At 36.5% G+C, this 19,260-nt stretch overlaps 1 protein-coding gene across 1 annotated transcript; it reads right to left on the bottom strand.

The window, feature by feature from the left end:
- Positions 1-3: 3 nt before the first annotated feature.
- Positions 4-18,388, bottom strand: LOC145209031 (uncharacterized). Its single transcript, XM_080079311.1, has 21 exons — positions 17,158-18,388; positions 16,923-17,056; positions 16,234-16,344; positions 15,968-16,027; positions 15,692-15,797; positions 15,229-15,368; positions 14,444-14,634; positions 12,064-12,145; positions 10,757-10,786; positions 10,015-10,198; positions 9,054-9,198; positions 8,396-8,588; positions 7,366-7,483; positions 6,558-6,696; positions 6,028-6,191; positions 4,974-5,145; positions 3,667-3,731; positions 1,841-2,015; positions 1,293-1,400; positions 881-1,004; positions 4-511 (listed from the first exon to the last, which is right to left on the bottom strand). Exons 1-21 carry the CDS (start codon positions 17,697-17,699, stop codon positions 345-347), a joined length of 3,150 nt encoding a protein of 1,049 aa, XP_079935437.1. The 5' UTR covers positions 17,700-18,388; the 3' UTR covers positions 4-344.
- Between the last annotated feature and the right edge of the window lie 872 nt (positions 18,389-19,260).

The following is a 19,260-nucleotide window of genomic DNA, read 5'->3' as shown; positions in this document are numbered from 1 at the left end:
AAATAAAGGGTTTCAATTTTTTTATTCACCAATTTCCAGGTATAAAATATGTGGAACACAGCGTACAGTTTCTTCAATGAGGTTTAATCACGTAAATGTGACAACATACAGATATGATGCATTTGTTTTGAGGTAACTCTTTAACACCACAAAACTTATACTCAGAGGCATTTTGAGCAACAGCATAAAAGGTTTTGACAGCTTCCAAAAAGTTGGACACGCTTAAAATAATGCTGGCATTCTGAACTGGTTAGAAAAGAAAAAAATGAGCAAGCAACAAGAGGTACGTTTGTATAATGTGAGGCCAAAATCTTTTTAAAATTAAACCACTAGTGTAAAATACACTACAGAGACTGGCGTCTTTTCTCGTTGTGAACTTGATAAAACAGAAGACCGGTAACGATGCAGAGAAGTCCGGAGACAAGGAAGAGAAGGACAGATATGTCAGGTGAAAAGTCCTCCAAGAAACCTTCATCCAGATGATCCTCCCCAATATCAACTTCATCTACAACTAAACCCAGTTTGAGCGATTAGGTAAAAATATACTGTTATTAATATAAACCCCCTTTTTGCTCTCCAAATGTTGTAACGTTCCATCTATTTCCAGCTTGGTGATTGTTTTAGTGCAAAACGAAAAATAAACTAAACACAACTGAAAACTTGGTTTTTATATGTTTTGTTTTAGTAAGGAAGCTTTGAATGTCAAATATTAGCAACATTTTTGAGAAAAACATCCAAACCCAACTACAACTAAATCAAAAACAACGTCACAATTTTTAATTGCAACACATTTTTTTATTTTAGTTGTTTTTCCCTGTAGTACCTACTATTCCAACATCATTACAACTTAAAACAAGAACAGAACCGCCACTTGACTTACCATCAAATTCAGAAGGACTATAGCAGGTTGTTTCGTCAGCCATCAATTTCATGGGAGCTGAGCAAGAACATATTGTTTTTCCAATTCCTGCATCTGTGCATATGTGGGAGCAACCACCGTTGTTCTGCAAAAATGAGAGTATGAAATATCTAGCAAAAACGTTCACAGAAAGTACAAGAAGCTTGTTGATATGAAACATGTCATTAAACAATTAAACAGTTTCTTTGAAAATGTACTGTACTTGAATTGCAAAATGGCCAAAACAACCTCATTACGCATTCACATGAATACTTGAGCAACTCACCAATGCGATCACATACGTATTCACATGAAAAGCATAATACCTCATGCTGATCACAATTTCATATAGCTCACATGAATAGTCATGATGTCGTGATTCACATAAACTTACGTATTCACATGATTTTGGTTGCTGTAAGTGGATCACATCAGAATGAACCTCGTACAATTTTTCACCAGGACCGAGATCACGCCTTTTACGCTTACCCGGGCAGTTCACCTATATGTGTGAAAATAAGAAACATGAATTTGGTAATGATTGTTGCTCAAGTCCCAAAACTATTTTATTCCAAAGAAAACTGATAAAAAAGAACATTATATGTATTTACGAATTATAATGCAGTTTTTGTAAAATCAACACCCCTTAAACACCCTTCAGTTGTCTTTAGAACAGAAAAAAAGTTTAGCAACATTTTTCTCTAAAAAAATGACAGTAAGTCAGTGGTGGGATTCAGCCGGTTCGCACCGGTTCTATAGAACCGTCTCAAGAAATTTTATGAGATCAGCAAACCGGTTAGCATTACTGGTTACTGTCAATGGACTTTTTGTAACAGATCCGGCAAAAAAATAACTTTTGTGATAGAACCGGCTGATAAAAAAATTGAATCCCACCACTGCAGTGAATTACAATGATCATGTTAACTCATCAAAGCAACTTACTTGTTGTCTGCATCCACTGTTTGGATAGTTGTTGTCGCAGACACCCACATAACAGATCACTTTAATTTTCTGATCGTTGAACGGATTTGCCGACCACATAAACGAAGAAAAAGAAAATCTTGCCCTCGAACTGTTTCTATCCTCTATGATTGTCACGTGTGAATCGTTTGTACATCTAGACATGACAGACAATGCTTACAATAGTAGGTAAAGCTACTGGCTACTTCTATGTAAAACACAAGATGTTCAACTAGTTACGCGATAGAGTCTCATAGACGCCATTTTGTGTTCAAAATAATGCACTGGGTATAAGGAAAAAATGATATATAGTTCGATTTTTACAAACTACAAACTATAGCGCAATTTTGCTCGGCCACATTTAATGAAACTTTTGGACTGTAACAATTAGCCAATCAAAATCGCGTTTAAGTAGACTTAGAGCTACTACATAAGAACTCACGACAGAGTTTTTCGCCAAATTCCGATAGATGGCGTAAAAGGCACGACTATTTAAATTCACAGTAAGACTGAGACAGGGTTAGGGACTTAGTTTATAAATACAGTTTATTGTTTTTTTTATTATAATACTTCACCCCAACCCTATAGCCCACAGCATTTTCACTCACTTTGCTTTTAAATATTCGCAAATGTTTTTTGCGCCACCGTCGTATTCAGCAAACTTTGGTGTAAGTTATTATGGTAGAACCAAATAGTGCTGAGGGTTATCAGATCGTGTTATGGTCACTTGGGCTAAATTAATGTTTAGTTGAGTTATTTCGTTGGTAAAGAACACATAGCGACAGAATTGCACGTAGGCCGGAAATAGCTGCTCATTGTTGAAACGCTATGAAGCGCAAAACAATGGAAGGTACAGCATAACGTGGATCATGACTAAACGCGCTGCAGCTACACCGCAGTTCATTGAACAAAATCCATTTTAAATTGAACAGTCTATATGAATGAAATGCGTTTTATATATTATCCACAGGTCCTTATCAAAGTGCTAAAAGCTAACAAACACTTGGTTTCAAAAGGGCTGTTTTGGGACTGAATGCTGTATTTTGATTTAAAAAAACAACCAGTATTTATTAAGCACAAAATTCCATGTAAAAAAGCCGTTTTTTGATAGGTTGCCAGTACATTTTGTAACTGGATAATAATAAAAAACTGTGTCGAAAGCGAGTACTTGTTGATAGGTTACAACCATACCTTATTGTAAGGGTCGTGCGTTTCTGCAAGCGCGCACTTGGAAGAAAACGGTAGAGCCACTAAAACTAGTGCTGGATTAACCATTAGGCAAAGTAGGCACGTGCCTACAGGCCAGTCAAAAATCCAGGCCACTTTACAACAACGATCTTTGTGACAATGAATTGGCAACACTAATAATTCTAATTTTTTAGTTGGCAATCCTGATTTTCGGGCCACTTATAAAATGTGCCTACAGGCCAGCAGACCCTTAATCCGGCACTGACTAAAACCATACCTCACGGTAGACCCACATTTATCTAATTTTTGATAAGTGGCGCGAAGAGCTTTATTTATAATTTAGCAGCTGGGATGAAAATTTTTGGAAAATTTTAAATTAGAAATTAGGTTACATTGTTGGTTTGATTTAATTTTGAATGCGAATACCTTACCCCGGCCCTAATAGCCCTAACCGTGAGCATTTTTGGAGTTATGTCGTTTTAAATGGGTAAAATGCTCTTTGCGCCACCTATCGAAAATTATCTAAACGTGGGTCTACCGTGAGGTATGGTGTTAGTAGATTTTCCGGGGAATACATTGCTTAATTGTAGAAAATATGTTAATAACAAAAACTAACTCACCCCTGGTAAAGGAACGGGTAGAGACCAGAACAAAAGCAAGTATCGTAGGCGAAACATTCCACAAGCTGAAATACACGAAGTAGTCTCAGTAAAATAACCAGTAAAAATCCCATCATTTTTTGCCTTTAATTCAGAAACTTAACAAACCCATGCTTTATTATCCAACCTATTGGCATTTACTTACTCCATCGTTATTGACATAACCTAAACCCAAAGGTTATGTGTTTTTGTGGTAAATAAAAGTATTTAATTCTTTAGTTGTGTGAAATTAGGTGTTAAAAAACAGGAGGCTTTTTGTTTTAGATCTGCGAAAGGGTTAAAGAAACAACAAAAAAGCCATTAAAGAACCTATAAACGTGCAGTTTTATGCGACTATTTAAACAAAAAACATTTTCATTACAAAATTCTGATACAAATCAAGTGTTTATTAACTTCTATTGCAGGCAATTTGTTGCAAAAAAGCAACTGTCATTAAAGGCCACATTTCATATATCTATAGGACAGCGGTTCCCAAACTGGGGTCCGCGGACCTTTATGGGCCTGTGAAGCAATTTTGCGGGGTCCGCGAAAAGGTTGACGTGCCTCTATAGTCTTATTTGGCGTCAATTTGTGTCACTGAATAGGTTTAAATCAAAGTACAATTAGAGATCCACTGCCTCCATTACTATACAATAGATAGCCTTTATTGCATGACAACTATCAAGAATGCAATTGTTTGCGCACTATTATAATGTTTTCTGTCTTGTCTGTGATGTCACGAACCGTCTTTGGATCGTTGTTATGTGTAATTTTGCATACCTAATAAGCTAAAATTCTGTACATCAACTTTCGTATTGTTAAAATACACCTTCAGGCTTAAGGTCCCCGAGTCCTCGTTATAATGGCAAAGTGACCGTTTTGAAAAAAACAATGAAAAAGTTTGAAAACCGCTCAGTTAGAAAGTTGTTACTTTAAAAAGAATCATGACTGCACTAGTGTACAAGAAACAATGCTTTTTTCCTATAGCATTGTTTGATTTTTATAGGGCCGCGAAATATCAAAATAATTGCAATAGTGTCCACCAGGCAAAATTTTCAGAAAAGTTTGGGAACCGCTGCTATAGGACATCAGTCTTAGTCGGCGTTAAAATATTCTTTTACCTTTGTGTAATAAAAATGTTTAATAAAGCGACATAAAGTTCAGTTACTTTTTTTTAATGCATTATACTAATGATTTTTAATGCATTATAATTTTTAAAACTGCGCAATAAAGTTCTAAATTCTGCGCCCCGGTGTTTGAACCCCAAACCTTAGGACTTGTTTACCTACCCCGATCACGAAGGTAGCAGGATCAGATTCAATCAGTTTAACTCCAATATAGATTGGGTCTGGAACCTTGACCGACATATTTTCGGCGCTCACTGTAAAGTCACTATCAATAAATGCAAAGATGCGTATGTCGAATTTTCCGTATTCAGGTTCCATGAAAAATCTCAGCGATCTAGAAATAAAAAAGAAAAAGTTAGAGATAAATTTGAACGGATATAAGTTAAAAGTAGAAGGTGAGTCTGTCGTGTTTTACAACCATCAAAAGTCATCGCCCCATAACAAAAGTTTGTAAAATAAGTTATTCAAATTCCACGAGTGAAATAAAAAAGGGTGGATTAGTGAAATTGAAATTAGGGCGATTTATAAATTAAAAGGAAAAGTTGGTGTTCAATTTCAACAGATAGACAAGTTTTATAACTTACAAGCAGATTTGACCTTGTGTGTAAAAGAGTCTACGTTTATTCAAATCATGCTCTTACTTGGAAGTACGACGTTCTCAATGTTTTTTGGAACATACAAGTATAATAAGAAAAAACGGCCTAAATATCGTGTTTACGCGACGCTCGTTTCGCCCTTTTTATCAATTTTTAATGACTTATAAGACTCAAGTGGTTACAAACGGGTGTAACTAATGTGGCGCATCTCATCACTGACGATGGCATGAGCATTTGCCGAAAAGTTTAAATAATAAGGCACGTCGTTTTTAAGTCTGTATTTGGGCCGTTATTTTCCTTAATTATATTCTTGTTTTGTCTTAGTAACGTTACATTCATTTCCCTTATCTCTGCTTTGATCCATGAGTTTAGTCATACAACATATTATTTGCATACAATGTTAGCGTTGTGTCATAAACATAATATCTTATTTGCATATACTGCACTCCGTGATGTCATAAACGAGATTATTTGCGTAAGTAACACGTGATTCATTCGATAACATTCGTTTGAGTCGTGTTTCAAAACGCATTTTTTTTGTTCCAATCCCGGGATTTTAACAAAAATAATTTCCTGGATGGCGAGGTAATAGTTAACAGATCTGATTAGTAAGAACTTACTTCTGTTCCGACATAGCGTTCGAATCGATTGTTGCTTGATTGTCGATTTCGCAAACCAGGGAAAGCCTGATATCGTGACGTCGTTGAATCACTTGCGTGACGTCATTTTGGAAACGCGGTGAACCGCAAAGTTGATACTGGTAGATGATCGACTCGTTCAGGTTCTACAAAATGCATTATTGTTAGAATACAATAGGCACAATAAAAACATTTATTAAGTTATTCACTTTATACTTTTTGATATTTTTTAAAATTGTTTTGTTTAGAAGTTTTTTGTTTAGAAGAGAAAAGTAGACAATCGTAAATATACTTTTGATAAGGCTGTATTGGTTAACAAGAAAGAATATTTTTTTCTGTAAATTCAAGTTTCCTCGGTACAGGGTTTACTTTACTTAAACAAATGCGGGATCACATGCTACATCATTGAATCTATGACAAAAAAATCTTGCAAAATCCGTTTTTTAATTTTGAAATTAGACAAATCCATAAAATTCATAACAAATATTTAGGGTCTAATGCACAATACTCACTGTAATATTAGGGGCACATGATGAAAGACGAGGCAAAGTAAGATGTTGATCGTTTTCGTGTAAAATACACGGATCAGTTTTGTTGTCTCCAGTCCATAATTTCCCCAGATTAATGGCAGTTCGAGCGCAATAGTTAATACTGAAAAACATGAAAACATCAAATTTATATCACAAGTCCACTAATTGTTTCATTACGCTACTCCAGAGCTATAAGTCGTGTTGGCCCTTTCGGCCCAAGATCAAGGTTGAATTTGAATTAAACGGACTTGATTCGAGGCTAAGTCCATATTGTACTGCATTTTCAACAAATTTCAAGCGTAATTCAAGTTTAAATCCGCGTTTGGCCGGGTTTCGGGCTTGTACTTTCAAGTTTGGGCACCAATTTTAGCTCCTCCATAAATTCTTAATTAGCTGCTGGATTTTCGGCTGAAAACCTATTAATCCGGTGGGATTTACATTCTGTGTCAGTAGTGGTGGGATTCAGCCGTTTTGCACCGGTTCTATAGAACCGTCTCACGAAATTTTATGAGATCAGCGAATCGGTTAGCATTACTGGCTACTGTCAATGGATTTTTGTAACAGAACCGGCTGAAAAATATGACTTTTGTGACAGAACCGGCTGATATGCAACACAATTAAGTCGGGATAAGTCCTCACGTAAGACAAAGTCAGCAGTTTCTATGTTTTATCTATAAATTTACGCAAAAAACAATTGGCCGAACTAAACCTGATAGTCTTTGACGAAAGAAGGAACTACTCAACTAACATTTGCTAAGCACTAACTAGCATTGAACGTTATGTAAATTACGTAATAGCTGATCCTCTCCCGTTGCAATAGATGTTTGCTCCAAGGTAAGTTGAATATTCAGAACTTGAAATCATTATATCATTGGGATCCAATGGTACAGTGTCAGTCGGGGGACAAGCTGAAAAATTTACATGTAAAGCAAAACAGAAAAAGCACTAATTTAAAAAATGTAAAAACCATCGTTTATAAAGGAAAATCCACTAACACATACCTCACGGCAGTCTCACGTTTAGCAAACTTCCGATAAGTGGCGCAACGAGCAATAACAACTATTTAATACGACATGTCTCCAAAAATACTGACGGTTAGGGCTAATTGTGTTGAATTAAGGTAGTATCAATAAAAATACAAAAAATCTAACTTTAAGACTGAGCTCCTAACCCAAAATTTAAAAAAGTGAACATGCGAAACAAATAAATAGCGTTAATAGCACGACTGTTTGTAAACCTGTGTGTTAAGTCAAGTAGCGCTTTATACCAGGGGTCACCAAACTATGGCCCGCGGGCCGGATCCGGCCCTCGAGGTCATTTCATCCGGCCCGCGACCACGTTTTTGGTTTGCCAAATCGTATTGATAACTTTGTAACATTCAAGAATTAATCTACTTCTTACGAGAGTTTTCCTGTCGCGATATGAAGAAATAATGTTACTCAGTTTCATAGGATTACAACGCTCAGGATTGATCAAAACCCAGTTTGTTACGTCACAGACAAGACCACTAATGTTAATTGTGCGCAAACAATTGCCTACTTGTTACGTAATATACAACCATTGCTCGTAAGATGAGACTAACTATACAATTTAAGCCACTTTAAATGGGATTGCAGAAAGGCCATATCTTGGCGCCCCTGAAAAAATCGCCGCGCGTGCTAAATTTGAAAAGACGGTGCTAGGGCATGTAAACTATGCGGCCCGCCCGAATCTTTTTTAAACTTATCCGGCCCGCTGTGAAAAAAGTTTGGTGACCCCTGCTTTAGACAAATAAACCGGTACTGTACTACTGTATGGCTTCACTCTATTATTCAACCCACCAGATTTTTGGCAGATGAAATTGTGTTTCAATCTACAGTCTCTCATCATCCATTGTGACGTATTACAGCCGGTGTGTATGTCACAATTGCTGAAAGTGATTAAAGAACAACTTTCGTTGGTGGGCTCGTTCGGGCCCCAGTTGGTGTAACCGTTTGCAGACAATAAGATGTTTGCCGTTTTGTTGCATGTATTCTGCAAAATTGTGTTTTAGAAGTAAAAAGCAAGTAGAAGTTCCAATAGAAAAGTGTTTTTTGTCACCACTATGTAGCGATATATTAGTACAAAGTTGTCAGGGACCTAAAATTAAAGAAAAAATATTTTTTTATACGGAGCCCGAATTAGCACAAAAATTTTGCTACAAGAAATGAGGCCGAGTTTGACGCTATGTCCTAAAAAAGCCACTTGATTCTATTCCAACATTAGCCCGAACCCGAACCTAAAAAGCCTGACCCGACTTACAACTTTGTACTAAGTGTTCAACTGGCGTCTAATGATTTAGGACTTAATGACCAAATGCTGGTGTGCTATTGGGTTCGTTTATATTACTATTCGTTTACTAACTTAATCAAGATCAGTTACAGCCGGTTGAATCTTTACCAAATCTTTATGATGTATTTAAAAGTGGTGTCTAAAACTGGATTTAATAAACCTGCTTACATCCGCAATGCAAGTGGATTGATAGGTTGCATTGTCAAAGTGTGGGCCATCCGTATTAGTTGTGCAAAAGTCAGGTTCTGTGGTGCAGTTGACAAACAAAGGGTTCAAATTTCTCCAGGAATCCAAGATAGCAGCTACGTCCAGTCTGTCAAAAAAAGAATTCAAAATTTTGCAAAAATGTTTTTTTCACAAAAAGGGTTGTCGCATGGTAAATTTAATTGTTGTTGTTTTATTTATGTCTGGCTGAGTTTCGTGCATGATTCGGTTTGTCCAAGTGGCAAGTGACAACTTACACGACCTTGTCTGAATGTCGGTGTAAACTAATTCTGTTCATAAGTTTAATGATGGAAGTAGCGGCCAAAACAGACGCAAAAGGCGACATGCTTTATTGTTCAAACCAAAGGTGTAAGTCAGGCCGGGGTTTTTGGCCGGGTTCGGGCTTAGGTTTCTTCAGAAAAAAATGGGCCTGATTCGGGCCTGACTTTACACTCTGTGTCAGTATGTGTTTGAATAAATTTAACTAGCTGGACTGACCTAATGTCAAGCAGCCCTAAAACGCCTTGTGCACGACCAATTGTCTATTGCAGGGGTCGGCAACCCCTAGCACGCGTGCCAAGCTTGGCACGCGAGGTGGTTTTTCATGGCACGCCAACCGATTTCCGTGTTTATATTGAAGTAACAGTTTGACCTGTTACACTGCTTATTTGTAGTTTTTATCAAGCCATTGTTATAAAATTCGGCCTTACATGCACAAAACACTCCGATTTCTCTTTAGTATTGATATCAGCTGGCACGAACCACTATTCTTTAGAATAACGTTGGCACGCGAGGTCATTAACACATGGAAATAACACATAAATTGGCACGCGTCGCCTAAAAGGTTGCCGACCCCTGGTCTATTGTGTTTGTTGTATTGGTCTTTGTTCACAGAAAAAAGATAGCAATGTGTCGTTTGTCCTACCTGTAAGAACCGAACCAAAATTGTCTGTAAGAAGTTCTTCCTACAATTTCTGCCATAAAATCTTCCGTTCCCACGTCACCGATTTCCAATAGCTTTCCGCCGTATCTTGCGCAGTAGAGATAAGCTTCAGGTAAAATCATTTTGTCGTGGCTGATCAGGTAGATTGTATTGTTGTAAAAAACCTCTGTACAAAAAAAAACATTTTTTATGTTAACTTTCAGCCTATAGCTGCAAATATTTAGAGTGAACTACTTCAAGTGACATTTTTTTCGTAAGATTAGTGGATTCACAACCGTTTTTTTACTTGCAATTGTTAGGGGCTCTATTGGCCTATATAACATTTTTTTAAATTGTCTTGACAGATATTTCGATCAAATTGCTTTAAACAGCGAATATAAAATAATTTAACCCCAATATATTTAAATATAACCATCAACTATAGCCCATAGGATTGTAAAAATATTTACTAAGAAAAAACATGACGAAAATCAACAACTAAAAAACAACAACAATAATACACAGATCAATCTAAAAACAATGTCCCCTTAGTAGTTTAGGTTAGTAGATAGAAAAGGTTTATGCAGAGAAATATTTGGATTTCTTATAGCTTATCTTAGATTGATTTACTGCATGAAGGTGGATAAAAAACGCAAACAATAGTGGACCCAGATCTTGAAAGAAATATGCGTATAGTGACTTTTACGTTGAGAATTTTTGTCAGGTAAAATAATAGCCTACTTACCAATTCCTCCGACATTTCCACTGTTGGGATCTGAATAATAAAATATATTTTTTATGTGCAGAAACCAAAAAGAATAAGAAACATTGCAGCAGGAGTGGTGCTCGCTATAATAGGGAAGTAATAAAATAGGTGACGGATTCTGAATCTATAAACATTCGGAGTCGGAGTCGCGTGAAGATTATGAGTCGGAATTTATACCTTTTTACGTCACAACCCTGATTAAAAACGCAGAAATAGGCCTACTTACGTACGTCATACAAATAAATAAATATTTGACACACAAAAGAAGGCTCTAGCTAGTGTATTGGACACACCTGTAAGCTTTGTAACCTTAGTTTATGTAGGCTGCTTGAAAAAAATAAATTAAATATTTTGCATGCCAAAGTTATCGTTCAACAGGGGTGGTGCTCGACAAAAGACACTTTGTTTTTAAAGAACTGGTAATTTTGCTGACGTTTCGTTCACCAGAACGATATGGCTTCTTCAGAACGATGAAATGAATTCGTGCGAGCGCACAAGCGATACCACAAAAACAAGTTTCTGGCATGCCACAGAGTTGTAAGTCGGGGTGGGTTCGAGCTTAGGTTTTTTTTTGAAAAAAAACAGGTTTGTTTCGCGCCTGACTTTACACTTCCTGTCAGTATTTTTTTCAATAAATTTACCTAACTAAACAGTCACATGCTAGACCTGACCAAATGTCAAACAGCCCTAAAACGCCTTGTTCGAGACTAATTGTCTATTGTGTTTGTTGTCTTTTTTAGGCTTGAAGTTTCGGCCTGTCAATCAAACTTTCGGGTCTAAAAGGGTTTCTCAAAAGCGATTCGGGTTCGGGCTCCAATTTCAGGCCCGTTTACAACTCTGGCATGCCACGTTTATAAGAGAAGGCGTTTAAAGCAAGTTTTAAGAAGAGCCTCTTATTTATTATGTTGCAAAAAACAAGATATTGGTCGGTTTATGCGGTGTTATGCAACGTTAGCTTAAAGAAGGAAATGCGCGATCTGATTCCAAAACTGCGATGAAAAGGGTGCAAGAAACAGGTTTTATGGTGGTGACGAGATTATAGGCGTTACTCTTGTAGAAGAATGTCGGCTAACTAAAAAAGGAAATAATTGCAAGTGTATAGATGACGTCGGTAAAGGTATGATACGCAAAAATAAACATATTAAAACACACTAAAAATAACAAACACATTGCTGCAATTAAGTACCATTTAACACGACGTTTAACAAATATACTAAACTAAGCACCGACCCAATAGAATCACATTAAATACAAATGCATTTTATAAAACAATGGTTTACACTTACGAGGAAGGGCTTGACTGGCGTTCAGAACTGATAAAAAGACAATGAAACCCAACACACATCGCAACATAACAGTCATGTTGGTCTAAAGACAGAAAGCAGATCTGTTAATAAATCCTGTTATCAGCGGGTTGGCTCTATGCGTAGTTTAGGCAACAAACTAATAGTTGTCAATGCCAATAATGTCTACTTTCTGACAGCAACTTAAATACAGTTGTATTTGTACAGTAGTAGCACATTGCTTTTTTCGCCACTGTTTTAACATCAGCCAAACTTTTTTTCAGCTTTTTATCTACACGTTATACATAGCCTACACATTTACGTATATATTCGAAGCTGAAATAAGTCATATAACATGCATAACTAAAAACTTATCCAATAAAGTGTTGAGAAAAAAATTCTTATTAACTCAGATTAAAGCACAGACAATTTGGCATTGACTGTTTATAAAAAAATATTCGGTTTTTGTCACTTTTAGGCCTACCTTAGGGCTCGTTGCTGGAAGCTCTTTATGCAACCCACTTCAAGCAAATAAATGCAAACTTTCAATATCAACCCACGCTGATCAATTAACTCAATAATAATTCACGCATCTGAAACGCAATACGTTTGCCGTCCTAGATTGGTGTGTTAATTGCCGTAAGCCTTTCAGGAAATAACAAAATAGGTGAGTCACTACGATAGCCCGTTTTACTCTATGTAAACGGTAATGCTGCTTGTATTGATAGGCCCGACATATGTATTCACCCTTCGTGCTTTTTCCCTCCATTTTCTATGTCCATTACTTGTGAAACACTGTTCGTTAAAATTACAAGTTGGGTTACAATAGCAAAAGTTTGTCACTTGCTGAAGGATTTTTAATTCTGTTTCAACTAATTCAGTGGTTCTCAACTGGTGGTCCATGGACCACTAGTGGTCCACACTCCACAGGACGTCCAGTAATTTTTTTGATAAACTAGAGATGATTGCATCTTACATGTTAAAAGAGTATCAAAATGTTAGCTGTGAATAATTGACTTCTTGAAAATCGGTTTTAAACAATTATGTTTCAAGCCCAAGTAGTAGTTTTGTATGCGTACTTCGATCTTGCTCAAAAATAAAATGGTCCATGATATTATTTTTACTGAAGTGGTGGTCCATGACCTGAAACGAGTTGAGAACCACTGAACTAATTGCTGAATTGCAATTGTGTATCTGCTTTTTTTTCACCAAGCGAAATAAAGTCAACTCTTGTTATACAAGTGGTTTTATTTGCTCACCATGTCGTAATTTTTTTATTTTTATGAAATTTTGGAAAAACTGTCGCGTTTTGCGCATAACTAGAACAATATGTCATAAGATTTGACTAATGTCAGTCAAAGCCATTGTTGAATTAAATTTAGTTAAGACTGTATTCCTGCTAAGAATTTCTTTAGCTGTAACCGGATACACCAATAGTGACGTCATATCAAGCGATCTAGTTTCTATGTGACGTCACCAGCGGTGTCATGGCAACGGCTCCAGAAAATATGCTTGTTTCACAAAAATGGAAACCACTCAATGGTTTTAATGACACCATTCCTATGACCACAGACATACATCTCAACTAAATGAGCTTTTATCTTTACTGTAAACATTTTCTTGTTGTGCAAGCAAAATAGAAAAATAAACTGTGTACGTGTATAATATGATACAATATACATCATGTATGTAAAGCAGCTACCAAACTTGCATCATAATACGGTAACAACTCATTAAGCAAATAATCTAGAACACAACTTTGAAGGCATTTGGTATTGGGCAGGTAGTTTCAACTTAGCAGTACAGCAAAAACGTATTGCAAAGGTGTTGTTCAATATATTTCAAACAGAATTAAACTTATTTGGTCAAAATATAATGTGAAATAAACAATGTGTGAAAAAATTTTTTCTGCTTCTTTTTTGACACATTATTGCATTTTATAGTCCAAAACTAATTGTTTAAAAGCCTTTAATTATTACATTTTCATTGTTTTTTTTATAGTTGCTACTAAGTGAAATAATACAAGTGTCACAAGCAACAACAATCATTCCAATAACTGTTTAAAATCTTTCACTAATTATTTATAACTAGGTGATTGGGAATTTCACATACAAAAGTAAGCAAAAAAATGTACAACCTTAGCTTAATTTATAAGTTACAATTTAAAAAGTTGAACAGACAAAAGTACACCAAAACAGACACAGTGAAACAAAAACCAAACAAACCGCTTATCTATGTTAGTTCATGTGTTTTATGCAAATGTTTTAGTTTTATCTTCAAACAAATAAATTAGAATTGCTAGTGACCTTAACTTAGACAGCATAGAAACAGAAAAATGTGTAAAAACAGCAAAAATGATTTGATATTGTGTGTACTAACTAACAATTTCGTGGTTGGTTAAACTTATTTCTGTGATTTCAGGAAATGAACCAGATCTTAATGGAAAAGCATAGTAAGCACTTCCCTGTGAAACATACACATATGTTTCCTTGTATTTGTAGAGTCCGCTAAGGAAGGGACTTATGAAGTAAGCCAGCCACTTGATGGGGTACATCTGACCACCATGGGTGTGACCTAAAATTTAAAAATGACACTTACAACTTGTTGAAAGAAAAATGGTTCTTGAAATAAGGTTTGCCTAACTGCTGCTTAATTTGGGTTCAACTGAAACCAAATATTCACTGAATCAATCAAGCCATTTATGACATCCTGCATCCAGTTCGACATGAAAAGATAAGTTTTTTTTTTTATCACACAACAAGTGGTGTTTTTACAACATAATAGTTGTGTTTCATCATGTTTTTAGTTCTGTGGGTGGGGTTTAAGGCATGCCATTGAATTACTTACTTTGTCTGGAGTGGAAAAAAAGATCATGGTTTTAAAACCGTAATAGTTGACACAATTTTAGTTACGGCTTTGCAAGTTTGTGCTTAAAAATGGTGTTTGTAAACGATTCAGTTTCAACTGAGACGTGACAAATTATCTGACTGAATCGCAACAATTTATTTGAATCAAACTGAATCTTTGTAAAAATAGCCAATTCCAATAAACTAAACTCAACAAACTGAGTATTCTGTACATCACTACTTTTAATATTGCATGAAAACTATGCGCTGTAAAGAGTCACCTAAAAAGTCTTTTTTGTAGCATACTAAAACAGGACCATACCTGATAGAATAAGTTGTAAATCAAAACCAGCATCAATGGCCTGTTTTGCTGCTTTTGGTTGGTGTGCAACTAACACAGATGCATGTGAAGAGTCACAACCTTTGTAAGCTGAATTCAAATCCATGCCATGGCCTTTATACCTACAGTCAAAATATTAAAAGGGCTTCTAATAAATAGGTAAAAAAATTGTCATCAAGCAAATACAACTAGTAAAAGGTATCATTGTGTATTTCTAAAAATGCCAACATGAACAAAAAAATATGGTTTATTGCCTAACAGAACCAAAATTACAGATATATTAGTCAGGGTGTTCCTGTAAATTATCAAAAACAAGTTCAGTAAGCTTGAATTACTCTAAGCCACAATTAACTGTACTGTAGTAAAGGCATAAATTGATGTTTATATTGACAGGATCGGCTACAATCTAAAAGTTGCATTTTTTTGGATAAAGTTGATAGCTTACCTGACTTGATCTGCTTGTATATCATCAGTCCCAAGCAAACAGAACCAAGAGTTTTCATCTTTACCAGTGTGAATTTTCACATTGGAATTGTGCAAGAGCTGAAAACCTGCACAAACACAAAACATCACTGTTACAGCTAAGTAACAAAATTGCCAAATCATAACTGTAGATAAGAAAAAATCTGAGTACTTTCAACCAAAATATTAAGAACGGTATGATTAATTGGACTCATTTGCACTGTGGCACAAATTGACTTTTTCTCTTTTTACCACTTACCTAGTACTTTGAGCAACTTAAACCATTCATCAACATCACCAGTGTAATATTCATGGTTTCCTGTGAAACATGCACGAAAAATTTGTTATTTATTATTACCTTTCACCTTTATTTCATAACATGGGGAGGGGCATTAACTTACATAGGCCTAGCATTATCCTATCTAACATGTGAAAAACGCTAAAAACTATATTAAATAGTACCAACAGAACAGCAATCAATATACATCAAACAAGAAACAAGTTTTCTTAATGATGCATCCTTACCAGTAGCAAAGTATTTTCCATGTGGGGCAGAAAGTTCTTGCAATGGCATAGCTGCTTCTCCAATTTCTGCAACCGTCCCATCAGTCAAGTCACCAGCCATTACAATCAGATCTGATAGATATATTGGAAGAAACTTTTAAATTGGCATTTTGCTTTATTAACACATTTGACTAATTTGTATCTCTATTTATTACTTGTTAACACTGTTATATTGATAAGCTGCAGACCTAAGGCCTCATCGGTGCAGCTGAAAACAAGACATAGGCCTATTTTTTAGCATGTTACTTCCAACAAACAGGAGTGCTGATAGATGGCTACACCAGCCAATGAGGCCTATCTTTGCCACCAGCTGTCATATTAGGTTTGCGAAAAGAGCAATGCTGGAAATATTATTATTGCCATGTCAATGCACATTTTTAAGTCATACTAAAAATTATAAATTAACATGTATTGTTGGCCTGAGTTTAAAATGTTTCTCAATTTTACTCTTCTTTACGAATTTTAAATGCCACAAAATCCAGTACAGATAATTCTGGATAATCACAAATCGCATTAGGCAAGCTTTTTGTATGCCTAAAATATTTTCCTACATAATAATAACTACAATTCGGAATTTAGTGTAGTTTGGACACAGACATACAAACAAAGTTGGAATCATCTTAAGTACAAAAATCAACACAAATACTAACCAGCATCAATTGTTTTAGTTTTCTGTACAACTCTGTTAAGCATTGTGTAACCAACAGTTGGTCCAAGATGAATATCACAAATCAATGCAAGCTTAAAACTTTTCACTGGTAGGTTTTTGATCGGAATTTCGACTCTAAAATGCAAAAATAGAAAAAATTTTTTTTTTGTGAGTGTGCTATTCCCATTTTTTCTATTACTGAAATAATTTACTCAGTTAATTTACTTAAATCCTACCTAACAATCCTTGGGTCACTAAGAGCCATTGTGACACCCCAAAAGGTAAACAAAGTTGTGGCTGCAACTGCAAAAAAGGCTTGCTTGCGAGCACTGAAAAGGCGAACTCCCTTAAACTGATACAATACATCCAACGCACATTTCAAAGGAGCATGAATGAAGAACAATATAATGTAGGCACCAAAGCAAGTCCATGATGCCATTCCAATAAATGTAGGGTCTTTTGATAGAAACATTGTTGTAAATGGGGCGATATGGGATAGCAGTAAGAAAGTGAAGACAACAATTTTCCATAGTAACTTTAGAAAATAGGGTGTTCCTTTCTTCAATACAACAGTCACCAAGTTTTTCCACAGGTATGTTGATCCAATGTAAAACACAATGTTCAGAACAATGTAAAATTGAAATCGATACAACTTGTATTTGCTGCTCGCGGGCAATGCCACAAAAACAACCACTTCAAATACAAAAACTGAACAGATTCCAACCAAGGAGGATGTAATCATTGCAAAGCGATTGTCGTTTTGTGGTTTTGATTCCATGTTGCTTTGAAATATTTTTTTTTTACAGAAGTGACTTTCAAAGTAGGTAGCTTACAATCTGGTTAAAAAAGCATTAGGTATATTTCTTTGGACAAAGACCTGTAAAATTTTCATAGCTGTATTAATTGAGTTGAGTTTATTTCGCTTGGTGAAAGACAACATAGTAACACAATTGCACTAAAACAATTACCAAGCCGGAAATAGCTGCACAACGTTAAAACGTTATGAAGCGCAAAAAAGTGTCGGGCACAATTGGCAGATAGTGGTACAACATGCTGCAGCTACACCGTATTAAAAGGCGTTATGTGTCGGGTGCTCACAAGAAAGTAAGTGCGGCGAGTGAGTATAACACAACTGGGGGAAACGATGGTGGGACCAGTCGTGGGGGCCCTAGAATCTAACCACCTGTATTAGGGAAAAAGGGTTGGGGTCGACAGGAAAAGAAACCACCGAAAGAAACCCTGCCGGATAGTTGCAAGCGCCGGAAGTAAGAACACACAACAAATCCCTAGTCGCCATTAATAGTTAACTTTGGAATCATTTGCAGTTAAAATTATTAATGAAAGTGTTTTGGCAGTTAATTTAGACATTTAAAATAAAAAATTGAAATCATTGCTTTCAAGTTTAACACACAAACGTATCTTTAAAGACTCTAAGCCTGGACAAAAGTTTGAAATTAAATCTACAACCATTTATTCTTAATTATAAGCATCGCATATAATGCCACAAGGGGTCACGTCTAAAAGCGGTCACGTCTAAAACTGCGGGCCCACTTGGATCACTTGGCCCAGCACTACATGCAATTGAAAAACTGCGGGCCCACTATATCCAGTGCTTGTCGCGTCTCTTGCAAGGAAAAACTGCGGGTCCACAATATCCATTACTTGGCCCATCTCTCGCAGGGAAAAACGGGCCAAGTACTGGGCCAAGCGGGCCAAGCGGGCCAAGCGGGCCCGCAGTTTTAGATGTGAGCCCGTCTAAAACTGCGGGCCCATTTGGCCCGCTAGGCCCAGCACTTGGCACGCCCCATGCAATAGAAAAAACTGCGGGCCCACAGTTTTTATACTTGCGAGAGACGCGACAAGCACTGGATATAATGGGCCGCGGTTTTTCCCTGCGAGAGACGCGACAAGCACTGGATATAGTGGGCCCGCAGTTTTTCCTTGCAAGAGCCGCGACAAGCACTAGATATAGTGGGCCTGCGGTTTTTCCCTGCGAGAGGCGGGCCAAGCACTAGATATAGTGTGCCCGCAGTTTTCACACTTGCGAGAAGCGTGGCAAGCGGGCCCGCAGTTTTTTAATTGCATCAATAAAGCAAGCCAAGTGCTGGGCCAAGCGGGCCAAGTGATCCAAGTGGGCCCGCAGTTTTAGACGTGACCGGTGCCACAAGCAATCCAATACACCTTGAAAGAACAATGAACACATTAAACTTGTTTTGAATTAGCCTGTACCCTGTATGGTGCAACCTAATCAACAAACCGTGCAGACAGACTTAAAAATCAACCTCCGGCTTAAACTTGGTGCATCAAACAAAAATGACTTCATAAAACAACTGAATATG

The sequence above is a fragment of the Phallusia mammillata genome, chromosome 1 (assembly GCF_965637545.1).
Source record: "Phallusia mammillata chromosome 1, kaPhaMamm4.hap1.1, whole genome shotgun sequence".
Classification (NCBI taxonomy): Eukaryota; Metazoa; Chordata; class Ascidiacea; order Phlebobranchia; family Ascidiidae; genus Phallusia; species Phallusia mammillata.
The sequence above is the reverse complement of the archived record's forward strand: the minus strand, read 5'-3'. Positions and strand labels throughout refer to the sequence as shown.

Coding starts and splice junctions, on each gene's coding strand:
- LOC145209031 (XM_080079311.1), bottom strand. CDS start 17,699: ATGGAATCAAAACCACAAAACGACAATCGCTTTGCAATGATTACATCC. Junction 14,635..15,228: donor TTTACAACTTATTCTATCAG/GTATGGTCCTGT, acceptor TTTAAATTTTAG/GTCACACCCATGGTGGTCAG. Junction 10,199..10,756: donor TGGAAATGTCGGAGGAATTG/GTAAGTAGGCTA, acceptor TTTTTTGTACAG/AGGTTTTTTACAACAATACA.